General features: G+C 46.9%; 1 protein-coding gene across 1 annotated transcript in view; it reads right to left on the bottom strand.

The window, feature by feature from the left end:
• Nucleotides 1–19,152, bottom strand: part of EFCAB8 (EF-hand calcium binding domain 8) — a 1,673,324-nt gene that overhangs the window by 1,037,824 nt on the left and 616,348 nt on the right. The window contains exon 9 of the mRNA XM_086932659.1: nt 2,080–2,147. Within this exon, the coding sequence (XP_086788785.1) occupies nt 2,080–2,147 (68 nt within the window). The remainder of the gene's footprint in view (nt 1–2,079; nt 2,148–19,152) is intronic.

A 19,152-nucleotide genomic window follows, 5' to 3' on the forward strand; every position in this document is an offset into this window, starting at 1 on the left:
GCATGTTGGAAACAGGCAAGGGTGACACATCTGTTAAAGAAAGCTATGCTTGATCCCCTGTGCCAAAATAACTAAAGACCCATCTCTCTTCTAACCTACCCTGTGAAAATTCTAGAGTGTTTGGTTAGTAAGACTCTTTTGCAATTCCTAAAAACTAATCACAGGCTAGAAGATGTACAATTTGGCTTTCGTCCAGGTCAAGAAAGAGACTGTATTAGTAACAGACTTGGACGAACTGAGAATGCGAGCAGATGGGGGACAATCAGTTTTACTGATCCTACTGGATATCTCAGCCGCATTCGATACGGTCAAACATAAAATCCTCTTGAGGAGGCTTGTGGAAATTGGGATAGAGGGCATGGCACTGAAATGGTTTCAATCTTACCAGTCGGATAGAGGCAGTGGCCATACCTCCCTTCCTATCTAAATATGGTAAGATCCAGCATGGCGTCCTCCAAGGATCAGCTATCAGTCCGATTCTGTTCAATATTCATATGAGTCCGCTGATCCCAATTATTAAATCATACAAAATCAATTTGGTGAACTATGCAGACGATACGCAACTCATCTTGTCATTGGAGGGAAAGTCAATACTACTCGAGAGATTTCACAAGTATATGCAAAAAACTCCAAGATGACTCAGAGATAACTCCCGTCAGTTTAACGGAAATAAAACTAAAATTCAGTACTGCATAGCAAAAAAGTACCTCTCCCGTTTCCAACCAACTTCTGGCCTATCCCTACAGATAAGTCACTAACACCCTATAAGATAGTGTGCAATCTAGGGATAGTATTTGATGACAAACTGAGCCTTGAAACCCAAGTGTATAAAACGGTTGGAACTTGCATCTCCCTTATCAGAGCATTACGGAAAATACTCCCAATGCTACCAACCTCAGCTAGAGCACTTGTGGTGAGAAGTGTCATTGTGAGCCGGTTAGATTATTGTAATGCTCTGTTATTAGACCCCCCACACTCTTTGATTAAAAAACTGCAAAGAGTCCAGGCAATAGCTGCAAAGCTAGCATTAAAGAGACTGCACAGAGCATCTTTCCCTCTGGCTCCCAATGACGTAGAGGATACAGTTTAATTCGCTCTGCATTGTATTCAAGGCCTTGCATGGACTTGGGCCCATGCCACTGCAGAGCAAATTTATGTGGTATGCCCCGACCAGAAGCCTTTATTTTTCAGCAGACAATTTGGTTAGCATGCCCAGATTCAGAACAGCAAGGTTTGGAGGAAGAGCATTCAGTTGTGCAGCTACTCGACTATGGAATGAACTTCTGCCCAATCTCAGACAAACAAAATACTTTTTACACTTCAGGTAGAAGCTTAAAACATGGCTCTATCCAAAAGGTGTAATGTTGATTAGCCATCCTTTAAGAATAATTGTCATCCTTATGGTAACATGTGCAAACAATGGAAATAATTTTTTTCAGCACCAGGATACTCATGGGGTGGTAGTGAACTTTATAGGACTATATAACATAACACAACATACTATTTTTGACAACCTTTTTACTATTGTCAAATATCCTGAAGTCATATTCAAGCCAATCCTTTCTTATGTCATTCCCTGCGTAACCATTAATGTGAATGGAAAACATAAAACAGTGAGTAGATTGGGTCTAGATGCTCTTGCTATTAAACTTCCTTTTATGTTTCTGCCCATATATTTTTCTAACACATACTGCCCATCACTCAATGTGCCAGTTCTCTATTGTCTCTATTCTCTTCTGTTTGCCAAAGCCTCACATGCCTGAATGTATTTGACTGTATCTTAAATGGATGGTGACTGTTGGCACTAAGCATATGATATTTCCCTAGGAACATGAAACAGTTATTCTTGCTACAAGCAGTAAAGCATCAGTTACTCATAATGATTACAAAACGTATGTATAAGTTAGACAGTAGATAATGTTGGGACATACAACAACATATGAACTTGAAATACTATTTCCTACAGAGCAACAAAAGATAAGAGGACATGATGGGGAGAGAAGCATGAAAGGATTATGTTCACAGGGGTGCACTTTATCAAAGTCCAATGAATCAGACAATGTCAAAGGTTTCTCTTACAGAGAATATTCATCTCGGGACAGTAATCAAAACAGAGAATTCCTTTCCTCACAACAATTCTAGACGATCTAAAAGAAAGACAAAACCAAAAAAAATATTACTGACCTGGGCAGCAGTTCTTCAACAAAAGACCTTTAACAAATACACATTTTGGTTGAATAATTGCCTCTTTTCAGAGGACGACACACAGATTTATATTTTATGAATCACTGATATATAAAATAGGTGTACTCTCATTTTCATTAGGAACGGATATTCAGTTGTTCTGCCAAGAAAAGTCAAAGGATGTGAAATCCTATATGTCTACCCGTTCCCAGTACCCTTTAATATTTATTTTTAAATATGAGAACTCTGATTAGAAAAAGGCCTTAAATATAGATAATGGACAAAGAGTGTCAAACCACAATTTGAATGTTAATGAGCAATGTTGCAGACCAGCAACTTCTACTTACCACCACTGAATGTTTCACAAAATGCCCATCCTTGACAGAAATCAAACTAGTTTTGACCTACAGGGAGGTAGTCACCCTGAAGTGTGGTCTTCTTTAAGAAATAATTTTTGGGAGCTACCTCCGACTGAGTTATAACACTGGTGTTAAGATAATAATTCCCTTTTAAGTCCTTTTTATTGACAATTATTTATGTAAATACCACTGAGATATAAAAAGAAAACAGATTTAATACATTGTTCAGGACCCGAGAATTTGTCTGGCAATTATGCATGTGGTTAACCTAGAAAGCTGTTGACAAGGATAAGTAACAATTTGATTATTCCAAAACAACTACCTCTAAAAAAAGGATAGATTAGGAACATGTGTTACTTTTCTTTAAAAATGTAGGGGGTCATTAGGATGGTGGGCGGACTTAGTCGGCTCTCCATCCTATCGGTGATTGGGACCGCCCGTCATAAGGGCGGGGTCCCGTGGGGGGCATTAGGATGCGCCCGCCACCGTGGCGGGCGCATCCTGCATTTTTAGCATTGTGGCGGGCGGTGCGCTCAGCACCGCCCGCCACAATGCTAAAAATGGACGTATGCATTTGCATACACAAAGCGACAGGCACAGCGCGGTGCCTGCCGCTTTGTTTATGCAAATGCAGGGGGGTACCACAGGTACCCCCCGTGTGAACCCCCCACCTCTCCTTCACTCTGGGGGCCAACAGGGGGCCCCCACGGTGAAGACTGCATGCCTTTCCGTGGCAGCATCGCCGCCACGGAAAGGCATTTAAAGAAGCCCATGTTAATATGGATGGCGGTGTCTGATAGACATCGCCACCATATTAAACCTTTTCTGCCCCGGTCGCAAGGCGACCAGGGCGAAAAAGCGGCGCCCCCCGCCCCCCCCCCCCCCCCGCCATCCTAATATGGCGGGTGTTCATTTAGGTGAGAATGGCGGGCGGATTGCCCCCGCCAGGCCGGCGATGACTACCGCCAACCTGGCAGGGGCAATCCGCCCGCCATCCTAAGGGGCCCCTAAGTTCTCCATGATGGGTACTTTCTTTGAATTCCTAAAAACACCAATGTCGCTACCTATGTGCAGGTTAGCAGAACATATTTGTAGATTACATTTTCAATTTTGAAAATGATAATACAAAGAAACATTCATCAGGATGCAAAAATGTCTTGCTTAATAAAATTCTGACTCGCAAATATTAAGCATTAATGTTCTTAAATTAAGTGTACAGTAAGTTGCCCATTAGGGTAGTACCTTCTGTTTTACCAGGCTGAAATCACCCAAAATGGGCTCAGTCCAGCGGGCACTGCCAGCTGAACTGCTCTGGAAAAATACTTAAGTGTCTGAGGATTATACCTCCTCGATACACCAGGGGTCTGGAGAGATGTTTCTTTACTCTGACTCATGCAATGCTCTTTCTCCCTTTCACATTCCTTTCCTCGTGTTTCCAATGTACAATAGGGGCACATGGGTTTAAGTTTGCTATTTGGAAATCTCCTGGTTGGAGAACATTCACTTTCCATTAAATTTTCATTTTAGGATGCTACAGATGTTTGCCACACACAATACATTTGCTGTGGAGCTCTCTATTAAAATGTTTTTACAAAATAAATAACTTTTGGTAATGCTTATATCCCTTCCGAAAGAACACAAGCGTGAAACATGTGAGCATTTAGTTAACTTAAAAAAGTTATGCCTGGATTTGTAAACAAAATGATGTCTTTCTTGATCAAATCTGTGAAATTTTACAACAGATATATTTTGAAAGACCACTTTGAGATAATAGACCGTTCTTGTGGGAACTGCACTCTCATTGAGAATGTTTAATGGCAGGACTCATCCGGTACTTGTCAGTTTAAAATGTATCCCCTGCTGCAGGGCACTTTGGTTCTACATCTGAAACACTTTACACCTTTAAATGCGATCGGTACTGTGAGAAAGTCTCTTTTACATGGTAACCCCCCACAGTTTGCAGACTAATACTTGTGGTTTACAAACTCTGCACACTTGGGTACTACTATCCAGTCCCCACTTTATAGGCTCTAACATCTAAAACAATGCAAAATTAGCTAATCCTTAATTGGAATATTTAAGTTTCCGGTAAGGGCACAGTACGGTGAAAGAAATACCCAAATGGTGTCAAAGTTCTATGTTAGCTTTGTACTGCAGCATATACTTTGCCACCCACTAGGCTGACGATGAAAAACATGGCTAGAAACCAGAATCAAAAGAAAGGGGGTTGCTCTACACCCTCACTGCCCTTGGCAGTTACCGTGGCATATAGCAAATGAGGAGCATCAGGATAAATCATATAGGTCGACAATCTTGCAAAACACCACTAACTTGTTTTCCTGACATCGAATGTCGTCAATATTCACCATACATCTAAGTTTAATCAGTTGTATTTACCAAATATTATATCTTATTACAAAGAACATATATTATATTGTAGTGCATATTTTATTATTCAATATTAATGCTGATGAGACTGGATGTCATGCAAACAAATCAGTTTTCTTGTGCAAGATTTTCGACCCAAATGATTTATCCTCATGAGCCTCGTTTTCTATGAGATGGAAAACTTGGTTTCAGGCCTATTGACTGCTGTAGCTTTTAAACCTGCAGGGAAACCTGTACAAATAACCTTTTCACAGGAAGAAACCCTACAGTTAAATATTCCAACTCACCACTAAGTACACCTGGTAACCTACAAGGCAAGGTGCCTAGTATTTAAAAGTAGAACATATAGGAGACTTTCAGGGACGACATACCAGTACAACTCTTGATGTATTCCTCTACTATCGAATCCGTGGAGTGTGCAGGGCAGCTATTCCTAATAGTACCTGTAAGCTGGACCCTTTCACAACAGTAGAGAAACTGCTGGCGCATACGACAACTAAACAGATGATATCCATCTTATAAAGTACTATGCAAGATGAATTACAGGTTAACAAATGCCCTGCTAGCAAGATGGCGATCGGAGTGGAAGCGTAGGCTCCCGGCTCCGCAAGCCTCCGAGCCCCGCACTGAAATCCTGCTCATGATCCTGTGATTGCGCTACAGCGGGGTGCCGGTGAATGCGCACAGGCATCACTCGCGTGATCCCGATGTCTCTGCCTGCCTTGTAACCGGAGAAATCCTCGAAGTTGGTTGGCGGCCTCAACAACCCTGGAGCCGGGACCTCTGCTGCGAAACACGGCCAGGTGTTAATTGATCAACAGCGGCCAGCTGGGCCTGGGCGGAGCTGGTCCTCCGGGACGAAATAACTACCGAGAAAAAAAAAAAAGTAAAACATTTTTCTGCAAGAGCGCTGCTTGTCACGCTACGCGACCGGAGTACATCCTCGAGATGGGGGCTCACTGGGAATACTGTTTAATTGCGCGACGCTGGAGGTGAGCTGTATCGACTCCATTTACGTATTTGCCCGGTTTTCGCCGGCCGCTCCCGAATTTGGCGCTAGCCCTGAGTCGGAGAGGGGATGACCATTACCGGAGACCGCTCCTTAGACGTGTGCTTTGGAGGCCTTGGTGATTCGAATTGTAGCCCGCCCGAGCTGGACTCGCCCCTGCTTCACCTCCATTCTCCCTACAAGGTGGAAACGCCTGATGGCTGCCTGAATGAGATGGAGTGCATTAACCTGCCTATCGAAGTGCTGTGTGATGGGGAGCGCGAATCACCGCGTAATGATGTGGTGTTGGGAATACAGCCTACACTGTCCTGTGGCGACGTTCTTGCTGCTCTTGGTGACCTACAGTCTGTGTGGAAGGATGGTTCCCGAGAGTTGGGAAGAAAGCTGGACGATATTGCGCTCACACTGGGGCGACTACGGTCGGATGGCTCCCAGATGTGCGAGGATTTGCCTCTGCCTGTCCTTGAGGAGGATACTATGGTTCCACATGGGTGTGCGGAGGGGAACGGATGATCCCGAACTGCGTTGGTGCCTGCGGACAGCTGTCCGTCTGCTTCTACTATACTGAAGGATTTCTCTCACAGCTGAGGACTGTGGCTTCGTCCATTGTATCGCCACTATTGGCCCAGACACTGTTCTTGCAACTGTTGGCTCCTGTGACTACCTCCTCTTTCCTCTCCCTTGTTTCCTTGCTGTGGAATGCGTGTCATCGGACGGAACTGGGGGTGATGGTCGTCAGTGCAGATGACTCTATTGGTGATCGGCAACGTCCATTTTGTATTTGCATGCCGCTCTTCTGCCTTGCGTGGACATTTTGTTCTTTTGTGTTGGCTGGGACGGGCTTTACTCGGCGGGCATACCTCGGGAGACTCACACGAACAGGCCAGGGCTAAGTGGTTCTCTTTCACGGTTGATGTCAACTTGGCTGGCGGGGGGTCGGGTCGGAGTGTTCCTATGACAGACTTATTTGCGCATTATGTGATAACTCTCCCCATTTCTTACCGTATTAATTGCTTGCTGTTGTTGACTGTTGCTCTTGGGGTGGAGGATAAATTTGTGGTAGGGGAGACCGGGAGCACGTAGGGATGGCCCTCCTCTGGCTTCATATGACCTTTTTCTTTCTTTTCCTTCTCATTTCTATATCTATATTTCGGGTACTCTTTTCCTGGGCGACAGGCACACTGCTAGGGGGGGGTAGGCCGTAGCCTCTGCATGCGTGTAGGGTGGGGGTTGGGGGGGGGGGTTTGTTTTGTGCGTTTTAAGTTTCTATGGGCCTTTATTTCTTCTCTTTCCTTTCCTTAGTTCTTTTCATCTTTTTCTTTCCCTTCTTCTGGATCAGCAGGGAGGCTCGGTATGGGGTGGGTAATGACTAGTACGAAACATGAATATGTGCTCTTTATCCTGATATGCGTATCATTGTGCCGCTCTTCCGATTGTGTTTTACGCTCGTTTGATATCTTGTGGTATGCATTGCCCACTCTGTGCCTTCGGCGGATTGTATGGCATCTGATCCTTCTTATTTTCTAAATTTTTAAATTTACCTTAAAAAATTTAAAAATGAACCTTAATTCCTCCTGTATCTCAGCAGTCCGATATGTCTTCAGTGTAATTTGGAATGCTTGCTATTTTGTATTGAGGAACTACTGAGTCACCGTATAATTTGCGTACGTGCTTAAATTGACGTCGAGGCCGGCCGGATGGTTGTAGGCCCTTAATTGTCTGCGGATACTGCACAATAAAGGTTTTTAAAAACTTAAAAAAAAAAAAATGCCCTGCTAGAATTAAATGGGGGAAGAGCTGGAGAAGAATATCCTCTTAGAAACTTGAAGGTTCTGTTGTGCATAAATGGGATTGATATCAGCTAGAAGTCAATTAAGGATTATACAGTATAAATTCTTGCATCAAACTTATTACACCCCTCTTGGTCTTTGGAAGACTGCCTTCGCAAGTACTCCTGCTGTGTGCGATGTAAGAACCGGAGGCTGACTTCCTTTATTTGCAATGGACGGCCCATGAGGTCTCCTCATATTGGTGTGAGGTGTTAACAACCCATTTTTGGCACTAGACTGCATGATTCCAGTAGATCCAAAATTGTTTTGTTGGTTAGATTGCCTCTACACTGCTCATAAAAAGTTAATTACTGTTGCTAGCGGAGAGGGAGGTGGCAAGCTATTCAGGTAGGAGTAGGACCCCAACTTACAACAAATGGCTAGACGCTTTCAGTTAGAGTAATTAGCAACTGGGGATATATGGAGAACTGATACTGCAGGCTTCTAGACCTCTAAGTATTTGGGGACTCATTAAATGTTACCTCTGAACACACTTGAATGATCTTGCACCACATGAACGATATGGAAGTTGTACTGTGACACCATTCCTTGCCATATGCATGGCAATACCGAGCAGTGTCTTATGTTTTCACTCCTGCAAGTCCTTGATGCAGTGTAGACACCCTTTGGGCTAACAGGCACATTAGTATTGACTCCTACTTCGTATGCGCTTGATGACTGAATGATATTAAGGTCAATGTAAAACTGATGGCCGTTAAGTTAGACCTAATTTCTGTGTTATACAAAAGACTCTTTCAATATTTGCGTACAATTTTGTAACTTGTTTACTGAAAATGCTGAATAAAAGTTATAACTAAGTTAATCATGAAACAAAAGTGGAACATATAAGAAATGTAGATTGGCATGTTCTTACAGGGACTAGCCCCAAACAATATGGGCCCGATTCACAGAACTACCTTAAGACAAAATCCTAAACTTACTACCAATTTCGTATTCACAGAAGGCATTTACTCATTTTGGTATTCACAGAAGACACTTACTCATTTCCGTATTCACAGAAGTTAGGAGTCCTAACTTTAGGACTCCTAAATGCCTTCTGTGAATACCGAAAGTCCTAAAGTTAGGATTTTTCTCAGTTTAGGAGTAATAAAGTTAGGACTCCTAACTTTAGGACTCCTAAATGCCTTCTGTGAATACCGAAAGTTTTAAAATGAGGATTTTTCTCAATTTAGTAGTAGTAAAGTTAGGACTCCTAACTTTAGGACTCCTAAATGCCTTCCGTGAATACCGAAAGTCTTAAAATTAGGATTTTTCTCAGTTTAGTAGTAGTAAAGTTGAGAAATATCGTAATTTTAAGACTTTCGGTATTCACAGAAGGCATTTAGGAGTCCTAAAGTTAGGAGTCCTAACTTTACTACTACTAAATTGAGAAAAATCCTAACTTTAAGACTTTCGGTATTCACAGAAGGCATTTAAGAGTCCTAAAGTTAGGACTCCTAACTTCTGTGAATATCGAAATGAGTAAGTGCCTTCTGTGAATACCAAAATGAGTAAGTGCCTTCTGTGAATACCAAAATGGTAGTAAGTTTAGGATTTTGTCTTAAGTTAGTTCTGCGAATCGGACTCTATGTGTACTGTGTAGGGCTGTATCTGTTTCTATGAGCAAACTAAAGTACACTTACAATATTATTTTTGGCAATTTTCATTTTGAATAAGCAGGAGTCCATACCACCACTGTTTTTAATTACAATATCAGCATTGATTTTTGATATACAGGAAAAGTAACTAACATTTTTTTACTTTGCCTGCTTGAAGCTCAAGTAGACTAATTAGCATTCATCTACTAGCAGCTGCCGCGTGTCTGTGCTTTGCCCTTGATTTGGTTAGACAACCTTTCTAAGAGAAGAAAGAATGGCTTAGTCCCTCTGTCATGAAGACCTGGGTTGTGAGGTCCATGACTCATCCTCTCTCAGGAAGGGCTTTTGGGGAGAGCTCAAAAAGTTCAATAACTTGAAAGAGACCAGGTGAAGTCAGCCCATTCATAATTCTTTTCCAGTGGGAGGGGGAGCTGGTCTCAGAATCTGTTTTGTGTGATTGAGGAGGAGGGACTGTAAATTTCATTAGCCACACCACTGGCTGGGCCACCAGCTTCCCCCATGGGCTGAAGGGTTCTGCCATGTTGGATTTCACTAAGACTAGTGCACTGTGGGATAGTTTGTAGAAAGTTGCAAAAAGTGAAACGTAAGCAGGAACTTGCAGCGAAGGTATCCAATTCTGAGAGGAATTTGCCAGCTAAAATTCCTGGTTTGCCCTGCTGGAGGATTTTGAGCTCCAAAAAGGAGACTAAGTCAGGAAGTAGAAAATTTGACGGGGCAAAGGCATGAAAAGCATCCAGCAGCAAAGGGACTTAGGGCCTGATTTAGAGTTTGGCAAACCAGTTACTCAAACGTGACGGATATCCCATCTGTCATATTACAAGTTCAATGGGATATAATGAAATTGTAATTCAGCGAACAGAATAGCCATCACATTTGTGACCGCGTCGTCATATTCTAAATCAGGCTCTTAGTCCACAGTGAAATTTTTCCTAACAAAACAACCAGTTTCAGCGAAAACTCGTCCAACAGCTATCTGAATTTGAGAGGACTTTGCCGAATAGAGCCTTCAAGCTTGCCGTGCTGGAAGACTCAACTTCCATAAAAAAGACAAATGGTCTGATTAGGGTTTAGATGTTTTAGCTCTGTTTGTCAGAATGTCGGAATATATGATGTCCGCCACCCTAACAGGTCGAGGACTGCTATATTTAGAAATAAGCACTGGCCCAACAGTGGTCTCTGTACCTTCAGAGGAACTGCCATCGTGGTACTTCTTCTGAAGGTGTCAAAATTTTCATAACTCATTAGGGAGCTTTTGGTGATATTTCAATTTCCATTGTAGGTGAGGATAATTAACCCCTCCCATGCTCATGACGAGCTGTGCTGGGAGGCGGGGGCGCACAGCTCCCCGGTGCTCATGACGAGCTCAGCTCGTCATGAGCTACAGTGCTCCTATGCAGGGGAATTATCCCAGCGTGTGAGTGTTCTAATTGCCATGACGAGCTCGCACGCTGGGATAATTCCCCTGCTGTGCGAACGTTCTAAAGAAACGGGTGTGGCCGTGACGAGCTCAGCTCGTCATGAGCACAGGAGCACTGTAGCTCATGACGAGCTGAGCTCGTCATGAGCACCGGGGAGCTGTGCGCCCCGCCTCCCAGCACAGCAGGAAAATTACCCCAGCTGCCAAGGGGTTAAGAGAAGTGACAAGCATGACAGGTAGGATTTGTACCTCTGGGAGCAAGGTGCAGGGATTGGCAATTTGTCACACAGTTGGGACATGCATTGATATACACAGTTGTGTAAATGATTGGTTCTTTAAGAAGTTCAACATTGGGCACCACATATTGCCTCTACGCCTTTCATTAGACATCATGAGCCCAACATAGTCTGGTCGTTTTTGATCACATGATGTGTTATTCTGTCACAAGCGTACAGGATGCATGGGTTTCCACTACACAGAAGTGTTTCGTGAATTTTACATCTGTGCTTTCACACCATTCGAACGGGTTTCTACACAGTGGTGAATAGTTTTTCACCATGTCTCAGTTTTGTGTATTGGAATCGACTTTAAAACTAGTGTTATCATGTTCTTTTAGCCCTGAAGAAGTCCAGGAGTAATCCCTATCGATGAAACACACTTTGACTGGGTAAAGACAAACAACAAAATACAACGATTTACTCTTTCTTATGCAATGATTGAAGTTTTAATACTGTGTTAATATTTGCGTGTACTGAGGATTGTTAGTAACCAAAACTTTGGTGGATAACCGCCGTCAGTATTGACAGCCGGCCATGAAACATTTTGGATTTTATAAACAAACTGGAAGTCTCTTTTTGAAAAACAGATAAATGACCCACACACTCAGGGAATTTTGTTTCTATTTGGGCATGGCGGTCATTATTTTTTTTTTTCTATTGGCCACCGCTAGGCTTTTTTGTGTAGGTGATGGACAAAAAAAAAGTCTGTCATACGGTCAGCCCTAGGTAGGGCGGGTAGTGTATTGCCCATACATCGATGGCCAGCCCTCGAGCAGGCTGTCAGGCTAAGCCTCCCATTGACGCAGTCAACGGAGGCAATGCCAACAAAAAGCTCACTCTCGCTCCAATTTATAATTGGGCAGAGGATAAAGAGTTTGACAGGCAGGATATTCAGTCATGCTTGTGATGTTTAGTGTATCCAACCTTCTCTCCATTACAATCAGCCAGAAATCATACATTGGTCCTGGTCAACTGCGAATAGTGACTTCTAGCTGGTGGTTTAATTTTCTTTGGTACGTTTTAATCTAAAACCTACAAAAATATAGCTCCTGTTCCCCTTATTGGATTGAATTCACTTTGGTGTAATTTTTATAATTATTATTATTATTTTTAGACACTGGTTGTCAATTTTTTTTAAATGTTTTATTTTTTATTGCATAAAGAAAGCTGTATAATAGCAACAGTGTTTACCTGTACATATATTCCAAACATAAATTACCAATTTTCATTTGATCATCAAAAGACAAAAGGGAAATACACTATGCACAATAACAAAAGATCATTAGTTCACTATCTAATATTTAAAGAAGTTTCAGTTCATAAAAAGGAAGCAATACAGGTGGAAAAGGGGCCCCAGATTCATTTCCCTTTGATTCTACCTTTCCTTTCATAGAGTGCCTTTTCTAAATTATATAAATGTAGGGGGGCGTGGCCAAGATGGCGGCGGAGTAGGACGTGTTTCTCTGTCCCTCCGGCGCCGATTGCAATTAGTGTTGGATATATGCCCTCCTGGTGCCCATCCACGCTGGACACTGATCAGGGACGCTCCCGTTGACCCTCTCCGCTCCAGTGGAGGGTATATTTTGGCGATCTGCAGCTGTATCCTGTGCTGGCTTGAGCTGTCCGGCCCCGGCCTTGCTGCGGCCCGGCGAATCTGTTGGCGAGGCGCTGATGGTGGGGACTATAGTGTTGCGGAATATTTGTTGGAGCTGTGGAGAGTCGGCAGCTTCCCCAACATAGTGGAGGAGTGAGCGAGCTGAGGATCCGTCTTGCCGAGTAGTCCGGAATGCGGAGATCGGGGATCTGCCTCCTAGCCACCATTTTGTGAAGCCCGCGTGAGAGAGCGGCCCGTGCCTACTGGGGGTGAGGGCGAGTGCGGCCTATCAGCGCGTGCAGCCGGTACCCCCCTCCCGACAAGAGTGCTGCGGGCGGACCTCCCTGGCGAGCGGCTGTTTGTCTATGCCCGTAACTGTATGGGGCTGACAGGTCCGGGGTCCGCGAGTGCTGAGCAGAGGTGCGGAGGAGAAGAGAAGGTCCAAGCATAGTACAGCAAGGTGAGAGGGGGCAGCGGACCTTGAGCTGCGGGACTCTGTCTGTATACCGACGGACGGCGAGCTCCTGTACTGATTTGGGGATGGGGACCCCGCGCTGAGTGTGTTTGGATAGCATCTGGGCGCCTACTGTGATCCCCGAGCCCTGCAGCTTCACACAGAGGGGCTTGGTGGTGTGCCCGATCTGTTTCCCTGTGGCTGAAGGACTGGCGGTACCTGCGGGTGCGAGGGCCGCTGGTGGTGAGACTGTACGGCGTCGGCGAGTGTGGGTGTCCCCCCTCATCTCCTCTCTGTGCGGCCATTAGTTACGATCTGCTGAACTTTGTTCGGGGTGCTGGAGGCTACGAAGCTGCATTGCGAGCAGGGCTGGGTCTGCTATCAGTCCGCACGTCGGCGGGAGGGGACCCTCTGCACTGGCCCAGATTTGCGATCCCTGCCCTGACTGATTCGGGTGGCGGTCGCTCCTGTGCGCTGGCCTGGATGAGGCCTAGCGGATTAGCGGCTTGCTGTCCTACCCCCAGGAGATATTAATCGGTCTTTGCGTCGGCGGACGGCAGAGTGTGGAGTGGTGGTGTGCTTGCAGGGGCTAGCGCTTTGCTGGTCTGGAGCTGGGGGTGTGCCCCCCTGTCCAGCGGTGACTGAGAGTGGGGCTCGCAGCAGTGTGCTTTAAGAACGGCAACAGCAGGGACAGCCCCCCTAACCAGGGATCGCTTTCTGGCCCTTGCTGGGGGACCAGAGACCTGTGAGACTCATTCTGTTGGGTGCAGGGGGCCCACTCTTGGCTTGTGAATAGGCGGACTGGGGAGCGCTGACTGGATCTGTGCCTTTTGTTGTCTGAGGATTTGAGAGGGAGTGCTGCCCTGGTCTCCTGCCCGACTAGGAGCTTGATCCCCTGGGCTCTGTGAGTGCTGTCCCCCCTCGAGTGGAGCTACTGGAGCCGAGCACGGGGCGGGGCCTTGACGGGGAGAGTCTGGGGGTGAGGGAGCGCCTCCCATGTCCTGACTGTTTGCCTCACAGCATACGTAAGGCCAGGGCTCACCTGCACCTCAATACCCACCTGTGCCAGCTAATATTGAGCTCTGGTGTCTTGCTGCTTTGCCCTAGCCCGGGGTCTGGGCCCCGTGGGAAGTGGGCATCCCTAGAGCTCCCCGGTGTGCTGATACCGCGTTTGCCTGAGCTACACACCTTGGAGAATAGGCCTGCGCCTTAGCCGTCAGGTCTTGTTCCAGGAACAGGAAAGACAAGCCTCTGAAGGATCTCCTGCAGAAGTCGATGGGTCAGTCCACTTCTCAAGAAGACACCAAATCGCCGCCGTCGGAGGAAACGAAGTACCCGCGACCAAAGCCTTCATGCTTGTGTTGTTCTCAGCTATAAAAGAAGATATTTTGGAGCTTCGCTCTCAGCTCTCCTCCGACCTACAAGAGGTACGGTGTGATGTGGATGCTATTGGTGAGTGGGTGGAAACCTTGGAGGAACATGACCTGGGTCGGGAAGACGATCTCCATCAGCTCCAGCAAGATGTAATTCGTCTCACGGAGCAAAACCTAGACCTCCAAGCCCACGCTGAGGACATAGAGAACCGGTCTCGGCGTAACAACATTAGAATTTGAGCGGTGCCGTGGAAGGGTGAAGGAGATGACCTTTGTGAATATGTCTGCGAGCTTTCCCGCAAATCCTGGAGGAGGGAGAGGGATGGGAAATACAGATGGATCAGGTCCATCGTGTCGGCTTACCAAGATGCAAAAAGGCTCCCGCACTGGGCATTCTGGTGTGTGTGCATGATTTCCAGCTTAAGGAACGTATCCTTCGCAAGGCCGGCTACCTCTGTGCTGTTAATTCCTAGGCCGGTACCCGACGCTAATCCAGGACTTAACGGCCTCCACCCTCGCCAAGCGCAGAGAATTCAAGCCTATTACCAACCACCTGGGTGAGAGGGTCATCCCCTACTCATGAGGCCACCCATTCCGACTTATCTTAAACACCAAAGCAAGCGCCACCAGATCCCTTTTCTGTCTGTCGCATATGATGTCCTGGGCTTGGAGCGGCCCTCCCCTCAGTCGGGGCCCGCGGAATTCCCTCTGAGGCGGCGCAGACGCTCTGCTGACTGGCGGCGGGTCGGGAGATCTCCTCAGCAGTCAAAACCGGATTTGTCCACCAGTCTTATGGAAAGAGAAGTGGCGGTTACATCTGTGGCACAGGTGACTGACAACAACGGCGTCCCTTGAGCTACGTTCGATTGGCATCAGGTGGGCTGTTTCTCAGCGCCGGAAGCGGGAAATGTTCTGTTGAGAAGTGGTACCATCCCTCAACCCTTGTATGGTGGAGTTGCCCTGTATCAGGTGCGTTACGTTCCCTGGAATGGTGCCTTGATCCCCTTCTCGTTTGATTCTCTTGACAGACTACTCTCCTTGGACAAGACTTGTGATTTTCGTTCTTCTTTATGTTATTATGCACTATGATTAGGGAAGGGGGTTTTGAGGTTATTTTTGGGGCTCCGCATCAGTCTTCTAGCCGGGCATGGCAGATATATGGTCCCTGGCCGCAGCCTTCTGTCCCATTTCATGCCTCTGGGCAACTAGCTGGCTCCTACTCCCTCCGTTGGTACTATGAGTAGAGATCTAAAGATTGTCAGTTTGAATGTTCAGGGGATTGAATAGCCCGGTCAAGCACGCGGCCCCCCTCTCCCTCTTGGAGAATGTGGGGGGCGATGTGTGTCTGCTGCAGGAGACTCATCTTCTTTCTAAGGACTCTGAGAGGATGAGGGACAAGAGCTTCCCATTGCAACTGTGGTCCTCAGATCCGGCTAAGAAACATGGGGTGGCATCCTTTTTAGTGCGCGCGCCCATTGTAAAGTGTTTTCCCAAGTTGCAGTCCGGGTCCAGTGGGGGGATGCGCAGCTTACACTACGGTCACTGTATGCCCCGAATGAACGACAAGAACCCTTCCGGCGGGTGGCCCTTTCCGAGGTTCTGACATCTCCGGACGCCTCGATCCTGGTGGGTGGAGATCTGAATGTGGTGATGGATCCTGGGATGGACAGGTCTGAACAGCGATCGCATCATTCAGGTGCGCAGTCACAGGGGGGTAGGCAATGGCTGATTGATGGTGGATTGCATTATGTGTGGCGTGTCCAACACCCTACTGAGCGCGACTACACTTACTACTCTGCAGCGCACAAAAGCTATGCACCCTCAACCACTTTTAAGCTACAACCTCTCTTCTACCCTACTTATCTGAGGCTCAGAATACACCGCGCTCTCTCTCAGACCATGCCCTTATTTTGGTGCAGCTTACCTTCTGTGGCGGACGCCCACCGTCCGCCGGCTGGCGGCTCCGTGACTCCCTGCTCTATTCGGAATCGGTTGTGACCCGAATACGGGATACGATCACTAATTATCTTGCAGAAAACAACCAGGAGGGTACGCCCTTGGCAGCGGTGTGGGAAGCCTTGAAATTAGTGGTGAGGGGAGTTCATTGCGTTGGCGGCATCATTTGCACGACTTCACAAACCTAAGCGTGTGGAATCTGAGGGCGAGGTGGGAGCTTTGGAGACAGTGCACAAGTGGACGGGAGGCCCGCGCGTTTGGAGGGAGTTGGAAACAAAGCGACGCATGCTAAAGCAGTTAGACTTAGACAGAGGGGAACATGCTTTCTTGCGCTTGCGGCATACATTTTACCTTCGTGGGGACAAGGGGGGGAAGGATATTGGCCCACAGACAGCAGGCACAGGCGCTGCTCTCAGCTGTTCAGTCTATTAGGGATTCGCAGGCAGTTGAGCACTCTACGGATGCCCTTATTGTGGATTCTTTCCGCCACTTCTATCAGTGCCTGTATAGTGGGGAGACGTCAAGCCGGGGAGGGAAGATGGAGTACCTTGACTCCTGTAGCATTCAGGCGCTGGTTAAGTCGTCAGTCGACACTTTGGATGCTGTAATACGAATAGAGGACACCGGAGAGGTAACCCCCTCCATGTCGGAGGCAGCAATTACGGTCACCCTTAAGCCGGGGAAAGATCCAAAAGACTGTGGCTCCTACCGGCCGAATTCCCTACTAAACATTGACGCGAAACTTTTCGCGAGCATTTTAGCGGCGCGCCTTAGCCCACGGATGGACGATATCATTGATCCAGACCAATCCGGATTCATCCTGACGCGGCAGGGGGGGACAATACTAAACGGTTTCTTTACCTTATAGACCTAGTCCGCCACTCTCAAACCCAGACCTTCGATGCAGAAAAGGTCTTTGACCGGGTAGACTGGGACGATCTATTCAAGGTCTTACGGGCCTATGGTGTTGGGGATAACTTTGTTTGATGGTTTCAATGTCTCTACGCGGCTCCTAAGGCGGCGGTGAGGGTGAACGGGTGTAGATCTACCCTTTTCCCCATTTCCAGAAAGATGCAGCAAGGGTGCCCCTTGTTCCAGTTACTCTTTGCGCTCTACATGGAGCCTTTTCCCCAACGCATTCGTTCCAATCCTGATATAACGTGAATTAAATTTGGCGCTGACACCCACAAAATTAGTCTGTATGCAGACAACGTTGTTCCCTCGCTGACTCAACCCCGCTCCACTGTACAGTACCTTGCATCGGAACTTCTTGAATTTGGGAAGGTGGGCGGAGTTTAAAGTGAACTTCTTGAAATCGCAAATTCTGAATGTTTCAATCTCTTTAGATGAGGTCCGGGATCTCCAACAGGATTTTGACTTTCAGTGGGTGCACTCCAATATTACGTATCTGGGTATTCGGCTGACTTCCTCTATTGCAAAAACAATCTCCTTTACAGGCTATTGGTAGACCAAACTACCAAAGCGCTCTCCGATTGGTCCCGCCTCAACTTGGCCTGGTATGGGAGGCTAACGGCGGTGAAGATGACTGTGCTGCCACGCATCCTCTACCTGTTTCAGATGCTCCCACTGAGTCCTCCGCCGGGCGTCCTCCGGAAGCTGCAAGGGCCCCTTAATGAATTCTTGCAGAGCAACAAGAGGCCGAGGCTCGCACTGACGCTTATCACTGCCCCGAAAGCTGTGGGAGGTTTGTGTTTCCCCCTATTGAGTGCTTATTATCAAGCGACCTGTCTTCGCTATGTCACGGAGTGAATAGGCTTCTGTCCAGCAAGCACTGGAACTTTATGGATCAGACAGTGGCTGGCTGCAATATTTGGCGGGAACTTTGGCTTCCGCGCAAGCACAGAGCATGGGGTCTCTACTTGTCGCCTGTAAACTTGCCGACTCTCAAGGTGTGGAAACAGTTAGCATTGCACAGGGACTGGACCACATTTCCCTCCCCTATGTCTCCTATCCTAGATAATCCTGAGTTTCCGCCGGGATGCCCATCCCCGTCTTCCATCGCTGGAGAGGGGAAGGTTGTAAGAGAGAGGGTTCCCTATTTGACCTAGATGGCTTGATTCCCTTCCCCCAATTACACGAGGATTTTTTTATTTACCGGAGACAGACGCTTTTCAATATTCGCTGCTAGCACACTGGGTGACGCAGCCCGGCAATTTTGCCCTGATGTCCCGCCCCTTAACCACTTTCGAAAATTGGCTGGTTTGCAAAACGGATGACCGTAAGCTCATATCTGAACTGTACGTAATGATTCTTAAACGCCCTATGAAGCAGCGTACGAAGGCGCAGGTTCGCTGGGAGACTGAATTGGGTCCTCCTTTGACACCCAAAGAATGGGAACATATTTTCTATCGTGCTCATCATACGACCTCTAATACCGCGGGTGCGGAATCGGCCTAGAAGATAGTCTCTTATTGGTACTATACGCCAGCAAGCATCAAATCCTGGGATGGAACAAAGTCAGGCCTCTGCTGGCGGGGGTGGGTGTGGCCTTCCTGGCACTCTGGTACACCTGTTATGGCGCTGCCCGAAATTGGAGCGATATTGGGCTGAAGTTCTTGATGACATCGATGAAGCATTCCAAATTACACTGCCCCGGTCCCCTGAATACACACCCTGCTAGGACTCCCTCATACCAAATCCTTCCCGTTGTGTTCTCTGAGAGGTAGACAGA

This window comes from Lissotriton vulgaris, chromosome 7 (assembly GCF_964263255.1).
Source record: "Lissotriton vulgaris chromosome 7, aLisVul1.2, whole genome shotgun sequence".
Taxonomy (NCBI): Eukaryota; Metazoa; Chordata; class Amphibia; order Caudata; family Salamandridae; genus Lissotriton; species Lissotriton vulgaris.